A 16,304-nucleotide genomic window follows, 5' to 3' on the forward strand; every position below is an offset into this window, starting at 1 on the left:
CTCAGTTTACCTATCAATTCTCAGTTTAGTTACAGCGTAGAAATAATGTCATTGTACGAAGGAATCGATTTTGAGCTGACGAATAAACATGAATCTAGTATTATACTTAACTTAATTTTCAAATATTTTTATTTCATTAAAGAAAAAGAAAGCTGGTCGTCTCAAATTAAACTTTTACAATCACAATTGCAATTGAAAAAATCTCAATCCAATCAAAAAGTATGTATGATTCAATTGAAAATGTTATCATCAATGTTATATTCAATATCTCTTATTTGATGCTATACTAATACCTATAATCTATAATAGTCAAAGTTATCTAAAGGGTATGGATTGCCAATAACAAAAGATCCTGAAGGAAATATTTCCCAAGTTATATTTTTTTATATTTTATTTGCTATATAATATATATTTTAAAATATGTTTTGCTTATTTATATTATAATTGAATCCAATAATATAAATATTTTAAATAATTTTCCATCTTCATAGATGAAAAAGAGTTTTCATATTTTATAATTTTCTAACCTTTTTTAATCTCAAAAATTTAATAATTACATTTAAAATATGTACAATGTTTATAATTAAATGTAGTATTGTTAAACTTAGCCAATTTTTAAAAACAACTAAATCAAGATTTTTAGCCAAAATATTATCTGCATTGAAATTTTGTAAATAGATGTACAAAACTTCATACCATCTTTAAATGGCTTAGGTATTTTTTGGCTAATATCTTAATTTAACCTTTTTTTAAATCGGCTAAATGAGCTATTTAACAATACTAACTAAATATGAACTGCTAGATATCTAGGGCTATTCTGATATTTAATATAGTATCTGCACCGATATTTACTGTTTTCAAAAAACAGTTCAATTTAGCCAAATTTAAAAATGATTAACTCAAAATTTTGACCATGAGTAAATTACCCATGCTTATTGATTTTTCCCACAAATATCTGAAAGGTTTGGACTTATATTGGTGAAATTTTGAGGCATAGGTAATAATATTTTAGTTAAAATTTTATTTTGGACCTTTTTAAAAATCAATGAAATGGAGCTGTTTAACAACACTATATTTCCAGAAGCATTACAAATATTTTAAATGAGAAGACTAACTTATAAAAACAAAAGAAACTTAATCAATAATGAAAGTTTTTGGTTTTTTTAAAGTAGAAAATATTTATATATTTATAACATTGATACAAAGATAGATGGTAAATAAAAATCAATATAAATATTGGAATTGGATTTGTAAAAAAATTTTGGATTGGCACAGCTCTAGATATCTTAGTTTCCATTTATTAATTTATTATTATTATGAAATTAATTATGTATAAACAATCATATTATTTTATATACAGTAATAAAATAACCAAAAACAATGAAAATTTTGGATCAGATTGATTTTTCTGAAATATTGTTCCTAGCTGATATTTAATATCTGCACAGCCCTTATTTTTTTTTATGAAATAAATTGTTTATTTTTTGAACATTTATGCAATTTGTATTTAATTTACAATTACAAAATCAAGATTCAATCAAATGATAAATCTGAGACAAATATTACAAACAATGAAATTGATAATACTTCTGAAGAGATCTTACCTATAGTTGCAAATGAATATGACCCAAAGTATCCAAATGATTATGACAAGATCATGATGCTCAGGGAGGAGGCGAAAGAAAGGGAGAGGGCTGATGATTGGAAAAAGGAACTAGAAGAAAGAGACAGGTATATTTTTAAAATATTTATAATATAAATAATCCAATTATTTGTTACTACCCTCCTTCCAGTTTTTCTGAATGCACATTATTAATTCAGCAGCTGATAACTGATGATTAAAGACTCTGAATTTAGAGGCTTGCAAAACAAATTTTTTAATCCTATTTGTAACAACTGTCTCAACTCAAAAAATATGAAATTAATATTCCTAACCTGCCCCAAACTTAACATTATTTCCATATTCCCAACCCAATTTGACCCTATAATTGAAAGATAAAAAAAATTTATCAAAAATTAATTTATTTTTTTGTAAAATAATCTAAAATGAACCATGTTATAAAATTTATGCAATCAAAGCATAATTTATTGATAGCATAAAAAAAGTAGTAGAGACAAGTAATTTTTGCTAATTCCTGCTTTTCATGCTGATTTAATAATGATTCTTACTTTATATATAAATACTTAATAATTTCCAGAGATGTTTAAGCACTATGGTACTGTTCCTGTGATATATTTTTTGTTTATTCTTTTTGAAATTTCAATGTATCGTTATCTTGGTCTGATACATTTTAGGTATCAGCATCATTAATCAATATTTTATTTATCTTCAATGATAGTTAATTCTCTATTTTTTTATTTTAAAAAATCAATAAATTGGTTATTAAATTTTAATTCAAAATATTTTATATTATATATTTTTTAATTATTTTAAACAAAGGATTACTTGCATTGCTATATATGGAATTATGAATGGCAATGCAATTATTCAAGGAAGCCATTGTAATAGCTTGCTTTAAATAGAAGCGGATATTATCATTATCATTTATTTGTATAGCTGTAACATTTCTAAAAAAATTGAACGCGTTCAACGTTCATTGGCAAAATCGTACACCTTCACTTTCAAAAAAAATTTACACCCTCACGTTCGTTCAAAATTTTATAAATTTTTTTTAAAATTTAATTAATATAAATAAATGTCATATATTTTTTAACACAATATATTAACCATGTTAAAAAATAATAGTTTTATTCTTATTTATAAAAAAGATTTTATTAATTTTTAATAATAATTGTTTTTTAAAATTTTCATCTGATAAATACAGCAATAGCTATATTAAAAACGCGCTCTATGTGGGCAGAAGAGGGGATTGCTATACTTAATAAACAATTCTTTTAATGCTGGGAATATTAAAGCATTTAATGTTTTATCCTTTGCTTCAAAAAATTGAGATAAGTTATCCTCCTCAAATCCATCCTTTACTTACTAGCAAAAAAAAGGATATCTCGAATTAACGTTCTTGCATTATTATTTCTAGGGTTTTCAATGCATTTTTTTAATAGCGCTATAAGTTTGTATTTTATAGGTTCGATTTGTGGAAGTTTTATTCATGGCCATTAAAGCTTGAATACTGGATGTATAATTGCAGAAAGAACATATTGATATATATATGTTCAAATCTTTAAAAAAATAAAATATATGTGATCAATTATAGTGATAGGTTGACCATATTTTAGACCATTAATTTTTTTTAGTTTTAAAATAACTATCCTTATTGTTTGGTCCAAATAGCCTAAATGCATTTTTTCTTCACTTTCTAAAATAGTGAGCGCAGTGCAAAAGGTTCCATGATCTATTTTAATATTTAAAAAATTTATTATAATATTTATTCTAAAAAATTTTATTAGGACTTACGGTACAGCATTCTTCCAAAAAAATTTAACAATGCTTGAAAGCCTGGCTAATCCCCCCATATTACACACTTTGTCAAGCAAATTAGAATTTTCTTTTACTAATGAGTCTATCAACATAGAATTATGATAAGAATTCCAACTTGTAATCAGGCCTTATAAGTAACCTTGAGATATTCTTCAAATCAGCAACAAATGTTGTAGATTGATTTATTCCATAAATTTTTGCACTTATCAAATACCCTTTTAATGTGTTTTTATAAATTTTCTAACGCTTTTTCATTAACACTTGCCACTAAATTAAGATTGTGGCAAGCACAAGAGTGAGACATCATTTAATGATAATTTGTACAAATTAATCTTCCTCATCTTCAGATATTTTCTCAAATAATCTATAATTTTTTAAAAAATTAAAATATAAACTATTTATTTATAACTAAAGACCTTTAAAAAATATCTTGCATTATTGGTGAAACATAATATTACCTTATTTTGTATTTTAAATGAACGCCTTTCATCATTTTTCCCAAAAAAAACGAATTTTGTTCATGAATGCGTTCGTTAACAACACTAATTTATTTAGCTTTTCTCCCCACTAATGTGATAAATTTAATGAATTCATTACCCGTGTTATGTAGGATACAAATTACGTTAGCGATGTCTGAATATTTATTTATTTTCAAGATTTTTGCCGAATTAATTGCTGAGGCATTTCTGTTGAATCTTGCCGAAATTGTGTGTAATCTCAAGCTACTGGAAGACCGGAAGATGACGGTAATATGCTGATACCATTGGGTCTTTTGTTGCTTGAGCATAATTAATTGGACTTTTGGGTATTTGAAATGCTAGCCCGATTAATAGCTTTTGTGATTAATTTATCTATGTTTGTAATATGATTGTGCTGATTGACAAATTTTTTACCGATCAGATATTACAAAAAAAACCGATATGATATTTATTGATTTTTATTTACCATCTAGCTTTGAAACAATGTAATAAAAATATGAATATTTTCTATTTTAAAAAAACCATAACTTTCACGAATGATTAAATATACTTTTAAAAAAATTCTCCAAATTTAATAATCTTAAGAGTTGCTGTTAATGCATTCTAGAGGGAGTTTTTGTCTATTAAGTATTGATTGAAGTGAAAAGAAGATTATTGTAAAGTGGATCCATAAGACTAGTATTTTTTTGGTAGTGTTGTTAAAAGGCTCTATTTGAGTCGATTTAAAACGGCTAACTCAATATTATAGTCATAAATTATGACTACTCCTCTATTTGCAATGGGTAAGTGTAATTATATTATGACGAAATCAAGATATCTAAGCCTCCAAATTTTGCCAATAGAAGTTCGAACTTATCTGCCATATATGGGCAAAATAAATAAGCTTGAGTATGGCCAAAACCATTTTCAAAAGTTGGCTAAATCGAGCCCTTTAACAACACTACCTGAATGTGGCTCTACATATTTTAAAACGCTAATTATCAGGCCGATTCGATATTTAGTATGAGCACAGTCATAGTTTGTATGCCACGTGAAGCGGCTTTGGAATATTAACAATGTGAAAGATAAGCTTATATTCTCTTAAATTATTAATTATTTGATTAAATTAATTAATCCATTTTACATTTTGAATAAATATTAATTAAAAATATTTTAAACAAATTTCTGATATTTTTTAGGGTAAGGAGTAATTATTTTACAACTTTTAATAATTTTTCTATTATTAAACGATTATTTATTAAATACAACACTACATTTCCTTACAGCGCACCAGTTGAGCACTTTCAGTATCGCTAAAAGTCTTTTTACCGATATAAAGAGAGTCTCCTCGATACAAACCTTGAAAATGTTTTTTTGTTAATTTGTAAATATTATTGACATATTATTGCTGAATAAAGTATCTATAATTTTATGTAGTATCTCAATTACATTTGGGGATAATGTATTTTTATTATCGCCTGACCTATTTATAATTTGTATCGATCACAGTTATGATACATTTTAAAAGTATCGTTAACAAGTTCACTGATTTCTTATTAGAATTGTACTGGATACATTTAATTACCTAAATGTATATTGAATCTTAAGAAATATCCATCATAGATATATTTTTTTAAATATAAGAGAAATTTACTTGCAAAATACCATAAAGATATATGGGGAAAAAGAACTTATTCATTATTTGTAAATCATCATTAAAAATATATGCATTAATATTTTTAAAAAATACCTGGATATTTTAGTAGAACCGGCCAGATACAGGGGACCTGGTACTTCTCTTTCTTATTATAATATTTACAAATTATTTGATTGGTCTATTTTTTAAATTATTTTTTATTATACTTTTTTTTTATATTAATAAAAATATCTAATAATTTGTTATAAAATATTATTTAATAAATATCAGCCCGCTCATCCCGCTCCTGAAATATTTCAAACTCACCCGCCTATTATATAAAATTAATATATAAAAAAAAACCTGCCTCATTACAGATTTATGACATTTACAACTCATTATTTTCAAATTTTATTAGAAATCAAAATTATTAAAATAGTTAAAACACGTTTACTTTTGGAAAAATAACGAGTAACCCTATTTAAGTAAATGTTTACAACAGTAAAATAAATATTTTGTTTATATAATTTAAATTAATATTTTTATATTTTGAATACAAAGGAGAAGGCGAGAAAAACTGGAAAGAAACCTTCCAAGACCTGAAAATTCCCTATTGAACCTTGCTGGGAAGCTGTATGATGATGAATATCCATCCGAAAATATATATAACATAGGTGGCAAAGTTGGAGGAGGAATAGCTATAGCCCCACCTCAATGCATTTTAAATGATGCAGAAACTATAGTCGAAGGGGGTGATGCAGAGTTCGGTGAAGGTGTACAAGACCAAAGAAAAGATGGCAAAAAAAAAGCTGGTTTTGCCCCTACATTAAAGTATATTTTTAATCGTTTGATTTATTAAAGGGCGACTATATAAAACAAATTCATATTTTTTATTATTTAATGATTACCTTTTAAGATAGGCCAATACTGTATTTAATTGCAATCATAATTAAATCTAGTTTACTCGAAACTTATTTAATTAAAATTTTTTAATAATTTTGGGGTCCCCAATTTAAATAATCGTTAACGCAAATTTTTTTTAAAATAGAAATTCGGTAGCTGCAAAAATAATGGCCAAATATGGGTTTAAACAAGGCCAGGGTCTAGGTAAAAGTGAACAGGGTATGAGTCAAGCTTTACAAGTGGAAAAGACGAGTAAAAGGGGCGGTAAAATACTGCACGAAAAAGATTTACCCTTTTTCAATAAAAGTTATTTATTCTTTTAATAAAAAATTTTCTCTTCTTATATGTTTAGTTGGTTAATTACTATATTTTTAACCTAAAATTCCTACTTTAGTTCCTGGGATTTTTTAAAAAATATATAATCTCAGCGAGTATTTAGTCATTACCCAACTATACATATATGATTTGCCCTGCTGTTTTTAAGCCTACTTATTTTTTTCACTCAAATTATCAATTGCTTTTCGGATTTGAATAAGCTCTATGCTGAGAAGGACGTATGCCTCAATAACTACTATTTGTTTAAATTTAAAATATAAATTTTTTAATTTAAGAAAAAAAATATATGACCAATGATTTTGGTATTATAAATCTTTGTGAACCTCATTTTATTTAATATTAAGGTTCGAATCTTGAAAATTTAAGTCAATTATACAGTGAAGATGACCCTTCTTTGTCTCCTTCCTTAACATTCGATGATCACATGATTACTAATGAGTCTGGATCAGAAAGCTTTCAAAATACCCTCAATGGAGAAGAGACTAATACTCGTAATTTTTAAATTTTTAAAAAATTTAGTATGCATAATCAGGCAATACCATGCAATTTTAGTATATGAAATTATAAATAACTTGCAACAAAAATTAAAGAATAAATTGTCTGAAATTTATAGGATAGGTATTTTACATTAGTTCTTATTTCCTCTTCCACTATATTTAGAAACATCACAAGATCTCCTTATCCCTTCATATTCCATACTAGCCGGAGCTTTACCCCCCATCGATCCCACGCCCACCCCTTCTTCGGTACACACCAATGCACAAGCCTTACCTTATAGTTTGGAAACTACTGCCACAATTCAAGCCTTCAAGGTTCCAAGTAAAGTTGTCCTACTCCGCAACATGGTAGGCTCGGGCGAAATAGACCCAGACTTAGAAAATGAAACCAGGGAGGAATGCAGTAAATATGGCGAGGTTAAATCCTGTACAGTCTTCGAAATCCCGGCCAATTTCTTCCGAGCATCCTCTAAAAGTTCAAATGACACGGTAAGCGAATTGGATAGGGTCAGAATATTCGTGGAGTTTGCCAGGGTTGAATCGGCTGTAAAGGCTGTCGTCGATTTGAATGGGAGATTTTTTGGAGGTAGGATTGTCCGAGCCGATTTTTACAACTTGGATCGGTACCGAACATACGATTTAGGGGAGGGAATTTGAAGGGTAAAAATAACTTGAGTTTAATAAATGTATATGGAAGGAATGCATCATCAATTTTACAATCAAAATTCATACTGGATAAATGATTATGAGTGAGAAAAAAAGAAAAACATTGATATATGGGAACTTTAGAATAAATGTAAAATTGGCTTTGTTTTTTTTACAGGTATTTTTTTTAAAGTAGGTTAAAACTTCCAAAAATAGGTCTTTTAAGAAACTTTTTCGTATTTTTGTTAAATCTACCTTTTCTAATCTGTAATTATAAAATGTATTATAGTATTTACATATAAAAATTTACATTTTAAATATATCTTTTCTTATGATGCACTACATGTTTACATAATATTTATAATGTTAATAATGCTTGGATATTATATATTATAAATAAATTTTTCGTCAGTCAAATTTTTTAAAATTAAAATAAGGTTATTTTTAACCAGAGTTGTACATTTGCTCAAAATAAAAAGATCTTCAAAGATCTAGATCTTTGAAGATCGTAAAATTTGAAGATCTTTTACTTTTAAAAAATTTTGAGCAACGATCTTCAAAGATCGAGATCTTTTGAAGATCTTTTATTTTTAAAAATTTTTTAACAGCGATCTTCAAAGATCTAGATCTTTGAAGATCTTTTATTTAAAAATATTTTTGATCAACGATCTTCAAAGATCTTCATATTTTATAATGTTTTATTTTTTTGATATTATTTTTTGAAGTAAATGGATTAGTAAGCATAAGCATGTTAAATTAAAATAAAAATTTAATAAAGATGTACCGACAATTTTCATAATCGTTATTTTAAACTTTTTTCGACATATATGGGTAAAAAAAAATTTATATAAAAAAAAATTTATATTATAATTTCAATGAAGATGTAATGTATTAAAAAGTGGAAATTGTAATAATCGTTATTTTTAACTTATTTGATTTATTATATCCTAAATTAAATAGGTTATAATTTTTAATATTAAGATGTAAAAATAAAATTTCAATGAAGATGTACCATAGAAAAGTGACAATTGTTATAATCGTTATTTTTGAAAATTTTTTTAAAGCATAGCATAGATTTTATATTGTTAACATGTTAAATTAAAATTTCTGTGAAGATGAACCACAGGAAAGTGACAATTATCATAATCGTTATTATTGAACTTTTTTAAATTTTTTTAAAGCAAATGGGTAAAAATAGATATTGTTAATATGTTTTAAATTAAAATTTCAGTGAAGATGTACCACAGGAAAATGACAATTGTCATAATCGTTATTTTTGAACCTTTTTAAAATTTTTTTAAAGCAAATGGGTAAATGAAGATATTGTTAACATGTTAAATTATAATTTCAGTGAAGATGTACTACAGGAAAGTGACAATTGTCATAATCGTTATTATTGAACCTTTTTAAATTTTTTTAAAGCAAATGGGTAAATGAAGATATTGTTAACATGTTAAATTAAAATTTCAGTGAAGATGTACTACAGGAAAGTGACAATTATCATAATCGTTATTATTGAAATTTTTTAAATTTTTTTAAAGCAAATGAGTAAAAATAGATATTATTAATATGTTAAATTAAAATTTCAGTGAAGATATACCATAAATAATCTTTATTTTTGATTTTTTTATATATAAAATTGAAAACTGATAATTGTCATATGTAATATTTTTAAACTCTTTTTATTAAACAAGGTTAGAATAAAGATATTTTGAAAATTATTTATTATTTCAAAATTATTAAAAAAATATATTGTTAACAAGGTTTGTTGTTAATAAGGTCCTATCCCATTTAATTTAAAAAAATAACCGATCTAATTTTTTTTAATAAAAAATATTGGCTCATTATGTTTCTTAAATTTTTGATGGCTTTTAGATTGTAAAATATTAAAAAGTGGTGCCTTCTAACTTCTATAATTTGAGCGTTATTTAAGTAAAGTCGTGCTTTTACAATGTACAACGACATTAAACAGCAAGAACTCAAATTTATATTACGAGCCAAATATATTTATGGATTGTCAAATTCTTGGTTTTTTAGTTTTGACAAAATAATAGACCTGACCTAACTTATTCAATTGGATAGATTTAGTTTTTTTTATACTGAAAATATTTTATATTTTTTTTATTTTAGTCTATCAATTCGAGTCGCGAAAGGCAGTTTTAAATATGAATATTTATTGTAAACCTAGCATATAAATATTTCTCCTTTTAAAATTCAACCCATACTTTTTGATCCTTCACTATAAAGGTGGAAAAAAATCCCTTAACTACAAAGGTGGGGTCTATTTTATCCCAAATTTTGATTAATATCTCAGAACATATTAAAACTTGAGATCTACAAATACAATTTTGAATATATATTCAAATATTATTGGAAATAATAAATACAAAATCTTAGATTAATAGTTTTCTAAAAACAGTTATGCAAATTTTACTAAAGTTACTAAAATAAAAATTTTTTTCTGAGACCTTTCTTTAATTATATTTTGATCACCATAAAGTATTTAAAAAAATGCAAATTTTATTATATATTTTATTAAATGAATGTCGAATATAGATAATTATATAAATTTTATAAAAACATATCAAATATTAAATAAAATACTAATCATCAAATATCATGTAAATTTTTGTACTAACATTCACGACAAAATGTATGCATATGATCTAATGAATTTTTAACAATTTAAACAAATAAATGTTGTTTTTACCTCCTTCACTCTTGGACAATCTTTACATACTCCCTTTTTATTAGTTGGAATATGTTTTTCATCAGTTATATTGAGAATATCCCCAATGTTGTTACGTATTAATCTACATATACTACTCTCTAATTGTCCCATACATAATATTTCTCTATAAAATCAAGATCTACAAAATAATTCTCTACAAAATAATTCTCTACATTCATTTTAAAATCATTCTCTATAAACGACATTCTCTATAAAACCATTTGTTATAAATGCATTCTCTATAATTGTTTTCTTCTCTATAAATGTTTCTCTATAAAATACATTCTCTATAATGGTTTCTCTATAAAGACGTAAAACCACATTATTATTATTAAAAAAAATTTTATATATAATTCTTTTTATAATAAAAATAAAAATAAAAACTTCACCCTTCGCCTTCTATTTTATTTGAAAAAAAATTAGTTTTAAAATTTTGGGTTATATTGATGGGGGATTTCTTAACATGTGATGTTAGTGAAATGGGGGATTTATTAAAAAAAATTTTAAGATTATATAAAAATCTCTCTAAAATTCTTTCTTTTTTATTAGTTATTCAGAGTCAGATAAAATATAACATTATATATTTTTTTTTAAATATATAATTCTTTATATTAATAAAAAGAAAAACTTCTAACGTTTCCTCGCCTTCTATTTTTTTTCCTTAAAAAATTTTAAATACCCCTTTATTATAAATCATAATCATAATTTTCTTTTTCATTTTATTTTTTCTTTCAGATTCAGATATATTTGAAAAAAAATTAGTTTTAAAATTTTGGGTTATATTGATGGGGGATTTCTTAACATGTGTTAGTGAAATGGGGGATTTATTAAAAAAAAAATTTAAGATTATATAAAAATCTCTCTAAAAATCTTTCTTTTTTATTCGTTATTCAGAGTCAGATAAAATATAACATTAAAATATATTTTTTTTTTAAATATTTTTTTTATTAATAAAAACTTCAAACGTTACCTCGTCATGTAAGCCTTAAGATTGTGGTCATAGATGGCACAAAAGTTTGGACATTTATCAGCGAAATGTCAAGGTTTAGGTAAGTTAAAAATATTTAATTCCCCTCAAATATATTTAGTATTTTTCTTTATTAAATTTAGCCCTTTTTGAAAATCTAGCAGTTTAGCACTTAGATTTATATAAAATTCCCAAAAACATGATTTAATAAAACAAATTTATCTTTCATCAAAAGAAAGGTGGGACTATAAAGACCTCAATTTTAAAAATTTCAGCACTTAAAACAAGTATTTGTGAATTTAGATTTTTTTCAGTACTTCAAGATTTTGGGTAACAATTTTATTTTGTATTTCAATTATTCGTATTTTAATTAGTAAAATGATTATATATAATTAAATAATACATGATATAATATATACAAATAAAAATTTTATATAAATATAATAAAAATCAAAATATAACGTTATTTAATACACTTTTATTAAGTTTAATTAATAAAATATCATTTAATATAGATTTCTCTAATCTTGTTCGTAGCGGTGTAAGGACCAATCCCAGAGCACTGAATGATCTCTCAACAGATACTTGAGAGCAAGGAGCGGCTAGAACTACTCGCGATAGGGCATATAATTCCGGATCCTGAAATTTTTTGGATTGCCAATATTGCAAAATATTTTGATCAGATGGCAATTTTTGACCATATATTAAAGCATTAATTTTGGTCTTCATATCAAGGATTTCAATATTTTGGTATATTGGAGCATTAGCGCTTTCTCGCTCCAAATATACATCTAATCTGGTTTTTTTACAACTTACAGGGATTAAAGGAGAGCCACTCAGAGCTGGATTATCTTTTGGCTTATTAAAAATTTGTATTTGTCTCCACGTAGACATCAGATGTTCCTAAAATAAAATAAATTTATTTAATTTAAAGTTATATATTATAAATTTACCCTGGCCAGCAATTTATCACTTTCGGATGGATAGATTCCATTCTGATAATTAAATCTGGGATCCATGTAGATCCCACTTCTAAAAACATTATTATCAAAAAGATATTTTTGACGATAATCCAGACAATTAATCAAATTATTCGAGGATTCATTATTTATTTCCTCTAAATCTAATTTGCATTCAAGCCATAATTTAAAAAAATCTCCGATTGTACAAGATTTTTCTTGCAGTTTAATGGTACATAAATTAACAGGAGATAAGACGGTGAGATATGCGTCAATTCTATCCCAGAGTCTTGAATTTATAAAAGTTTCTAAATATATATGGCCCATTTTTAAGTAAAATATTTTATTATCCTTTAGGTTTTTTAGCATTCTATAGGTGCTATTCCACCTAGTAACAGTGTCCAGCACTGGTTTGTTAATTTTTTCTAATGAATATAAACTTTTATATTTTTGTGATTTGCATATTTTTAGAATAGATCTTATATCTTCTAAATCCTCCTTTAGAAATTTTTTTATATAATCATTAACTCCTAATTGAATAGTATGGGCACAACATCGCACACAAATCAGCCCAAATGATTTTCTTAGATCATTTAATAAATTTTCCATATCATCATTTATTTGTTCTTGATTATCATGTTGAAAATGTATGTTATCATCTTGATTTAGATTATTTATTATATACTCCCCAGAAGAATCATTATCATGTATATTTGAAATATCACTGTTATTTTCCTGGGTGATCTCTATATTATTATAATCGTTATTTGGTTGAGAAGAGTCGTTATATTCCTGCGAGGACTCATTATCGCTATTTTGTAACAAATATTCTGAGAATGCATCTTCAGAAAGATCGATATGAGTAATTAGCTGTTCTTCAGCTATCATTTCCACGGTTTTTATCATATTGGCACCATTGTCAACAGTGATACTGTATATTTGGCTCAAACATATATTATACTTTTTTAATAAATTTTCTATTTCTTCCTTTAAATTAGACGCCGTGTGCGCCTTTACAATTTCTAACATGCCTAAAGTTCGTATTTCAATCTTATCATCTATAATAAATTGGGCATTAACCCCCAACACTGATTTTTGAAATCTTGTGGCTGTATCTATCTTCAAAGAAATGAGCTTATTTTTTACTTGTTGCATTATTAGGCATCTTATTTCTGATGCCGCATATTTTATTTTATCATTTACGATGTGTTTGTTTAAAGTCATATTCAATGATTGGACTATTGGATCTAATAATAGCTTGAATGATTCATATGTAACTAAATTGATTGGCAAGTTGTTAATAGCAATTAATCCCACAACCGATTCGTAAACCTAAATTTTTTTTAAAAATTATTTAGATTTAAGATAAGATTAATAATTAAAGTCCTGCAAAATTCAACTTTCATATCAAATCAGATTAAAAAATACCTTTTAATTTTATTTTGTTATCAATCAGATAATTTTTTATCTGAACGTAAATCTGAGTCAAATAGCATTTAAAAAATTAAAATATACGATACCAGAGTTGTTAAAATATCTAGATATAAAAATGAGATATCTGTATTTAGATATTATTTAAGAAGTAACTGTATCTGATTTGAAATTCATTCTAAGATACATTTTGATACACTTTTTAATAATAAATAAAAAATAATTTAATGCAAAATTTATTTTATTTCATTAAATGGCTCGTTTTGAGCCGATTTTAAAAACGGCTAATTAGTTTTTTATTCAGAAAAATATTATGCAAACCTGAAAATTTTGCTCAAAGAAGGAGCAAAGGTCTGGACATATAGTTTCAAAATTTCGAGGCATAGTTAATATATTTCTGGCAAAAATATTGAGTTAGCCGTTTTTAAAAATGGCACAAAACGAGCCGTTTAACAACATTAGCTAATATGCATATTAAATGATAATACTCGCCGAAAAATATGATAAAATACCGAATAGGTAAATTTTTGTATATGTCAGGTCGAATATGATTTTAAAAAATTCCGAACAGGGCCCAAAAATTTTTTTAAAAAAAAACCGGCCGGGCCGGATTTTAAAATTTTTTTTAAAAAAAATCCTGACGGGGCCGTGCAAATGGTATTTCTGCAGGTGTCTGATATATATTAAAAAAAATTAAAACTACTTTAATAAAAAATATATATATAAAATATTAAAACTTATTAAGTGCCATAATTGATGTTTATGGTTTATCAAGCCCCATATAAATTAAGAAATCATGATCGAAATAATATGTAGATATAATAAATACTCATAACTTTCCCAAATTATAAAAGAGTGTTTAAAATTTGCTATAAATCTTAATTTAATATAAAATCAGAGGGAAAAAAGCTGGCTTACCAGGATAAACCTGCAAATTGCCATGAAGAACAATAAAAATTAATATTCTGTCATGCTAAAATCCTTTGAAAATTTCAGTATATCATTAATAGTGATCTGCATAATGTATAGTATCTCAATCTCGGCCCGAAATATTTTGCAGGACCGGCCCGGTATAAATTTATTTAAATATTGAAATTAATTTTTAAAATTACTCAAAATATAAGACATATGTTATATGGCGTCTAGTTTCTATAAATAAAATTCAAATAATTAAATTTTACATAAAAATCAAATAATTTAATATTACATAAAAAATTCATTATAAAATTGATAAATTTAGGTGTATTTAAAAAAATTACATGGTCCGACCCCACCCAGTTTAAAAAAAATTAGGTCCTAGTCTGGCTTGATTCCCATTTTTTTTAAAATTATTCCCGTACACGGCCCGAATACTGCTTGTGCGAGGCCGGTAAACTTTTGCAGGTCTCTAATTATTAAGATCAATTGAATTGGATAATTGTAATAGTTAAATTAGATAATTATATAAAAAGCATATATAATTTTTTTAAAAACATAATCGATACAACAATCTTGATAATTGTTTAAATTGTATCTGTACAAGATACATTTTTAAAATTGTATTTGTATCTATAACTTTTTAGACTAATATTTATTTCTCTACCTAGATCCATTTAAAAAGTATATTTTAACAACTCTGCGATTTACCAACAATAATCATAATTGTAGTGTTTTATTGTTTAATAATGTATGTAATAAAAAATACTTTCGATTTGCTCATGACAATTTTAATTGTTTGAGATGTCTTCTCGTTTGACTGCGAACTTGATGTTGATATATCTAAATTGTTAACTTCATTTGAATTTAAATTAGCTGCAATATTAGGATGTTGACTGAAAATATGTCTTTTAAGATTCGCTTTAAAATGCATATAATTAGTAGGTTATTAAGTCATTTTTAAACTAGGTAGGCCTAATATAAAAAGAAAACAATTGGTGGGGTATATATAATTGGTATCGAACTTATTTTAATTCCGTAATAAATCATTTGTTACATATAGGTTTTGTAGTATGTTGAATGACTTTAAAATTAGAAAAAAAATTATAATATTCTTCTTAATTATCCTTTAATTCAATTTTTAAAAAGGCCAAAGTATCTTAAAAAGAATTAGCTTAAAAAATTTAGATAATATACCTAATTGTGAAGCAAAATTTAGATCACCAAAATTTAAAGATGTTGTAAAAAAACCAATAACAAAAATAAAATATATTTAAAATATCTTACATGGAATTGATTTGAGCTTTTTATGGCATGAGCTGCATGTTGCAAAAATATTGTCTTGGTCAAATAAAAAGAAGTTAGATATAAGAGAATTTTTTTTCAT

At 25.3% G+C, this 16,304-nt stretch overlaps 2 protein-coding genes across 2 annotated transcripts; one reads left to right on the top strand and one right to left on the bottom strand.

Moving 5' to 3' along the window:
* On the top strand, positions 1 to 8,239 carry LOC135926004 (splicing factor 45-like). The gene is made up of 8 exons (XM_065461634.1): positions 1 to 97; positions 143 to 219; positions 310 to 372; positions 1,532 to 1,731; positions 6,095 to 6,364; positions 6,582 to 6,742; positions 7,117 to 7,263; positions 7,433 to 8,239. The coding sequence occupies exons 1-8, from the start codon at positions 46 to 48 to the stop codon at positions 7,924 to 7,926; spliced, it is 1,464 nt and encodes a 487-aa protein (XP_065317706.1). The 5' UTR covers positions 1 to 45; the 3' UTR covers positions 7,927 to 8,239.
* Positions 8,240 to 11,955: 3,716 nt separating this feature from the next.
* Positions 11,956 to 16,304, bottom strand: LOC135926730 (uncharacterized). Its single transcript, XM_065462661.1, has 4 exons — positions 16,205 to 16,304; positions 15,687 to 15,838; positions 12,566 to 13,903; positions 11,956 to 12,515 (listed from the first exon to the last, which is right to left on the bottom strand). Exons 1-4 carry the CDS (start codon positions 16,302 to 16,304, stop codon positions 12,063 to 12,065), a joined length of 2,043 nt encoding a protein of 680 aa, XP_065318733.1. The 3' UTR covers positions 11,956 to 12,062.

This window comes from Gordionus sp. m RMFG-2023, chromosome 3 (assembly GCF_954871325.1).
Source record: "Gordionus sp. m RMFG-2023 chromosome 3, tfGorSpeb1-WG-v2, whole genome shotgun sequence".
NCBI classification, from domain to species: domain Eukaryota; kingdom Metazoa; phylum Nematomorpha; class Gordioida; order Chordodea; family Parachordodidae; genus Gordionus; species Gordionus sp. m RMFG-2023.

Bases quoted from the DNA above. Each gene is read 5' to 3' on its own strand.
- LOC135926004 (XM_065461634.1), top strand. From the start codon at position 46: ATGTCATTGTACGAAGGAATCGATTTTGAGCTGACGAATAAACATGAA. The intron at 373-1,531 runs GTTATATTTTTT...TACAAAATCAAG, and splicing joins CTGAAGGAAATATTTCCCAA to ATTCAATCAAATGATAAATC. The intron at 6,743-7,116 runs GTTATTTATTCT...TTTAATATTAAG, and splicing joins TTTACCCTTTTTCAATAAAA to GTTCGAATCTTGAAAATTTA.
- LOC135926730 (XM_065462661.1), bottom strand. From the start codon at position 16,304: ATGAAAAAAAATTCTCTTATATCTAACTTCTTTTTATTTGACCAAGAC. The intron at 13,904-15,686 runs GTATTTTTTATT...AAAAAAATTTAG, and splicing joins TTGTCATGAGCAAATCGAAA to GTTTACGAATCGGTTGTGGG. The intron at 12,516-12,565 runs GTAAATTTATAA...ATTTTATTTTAG, and splicing joins GTGATAAATTGCTGGCCAGG to GAACATCTGATGTCTACGTG.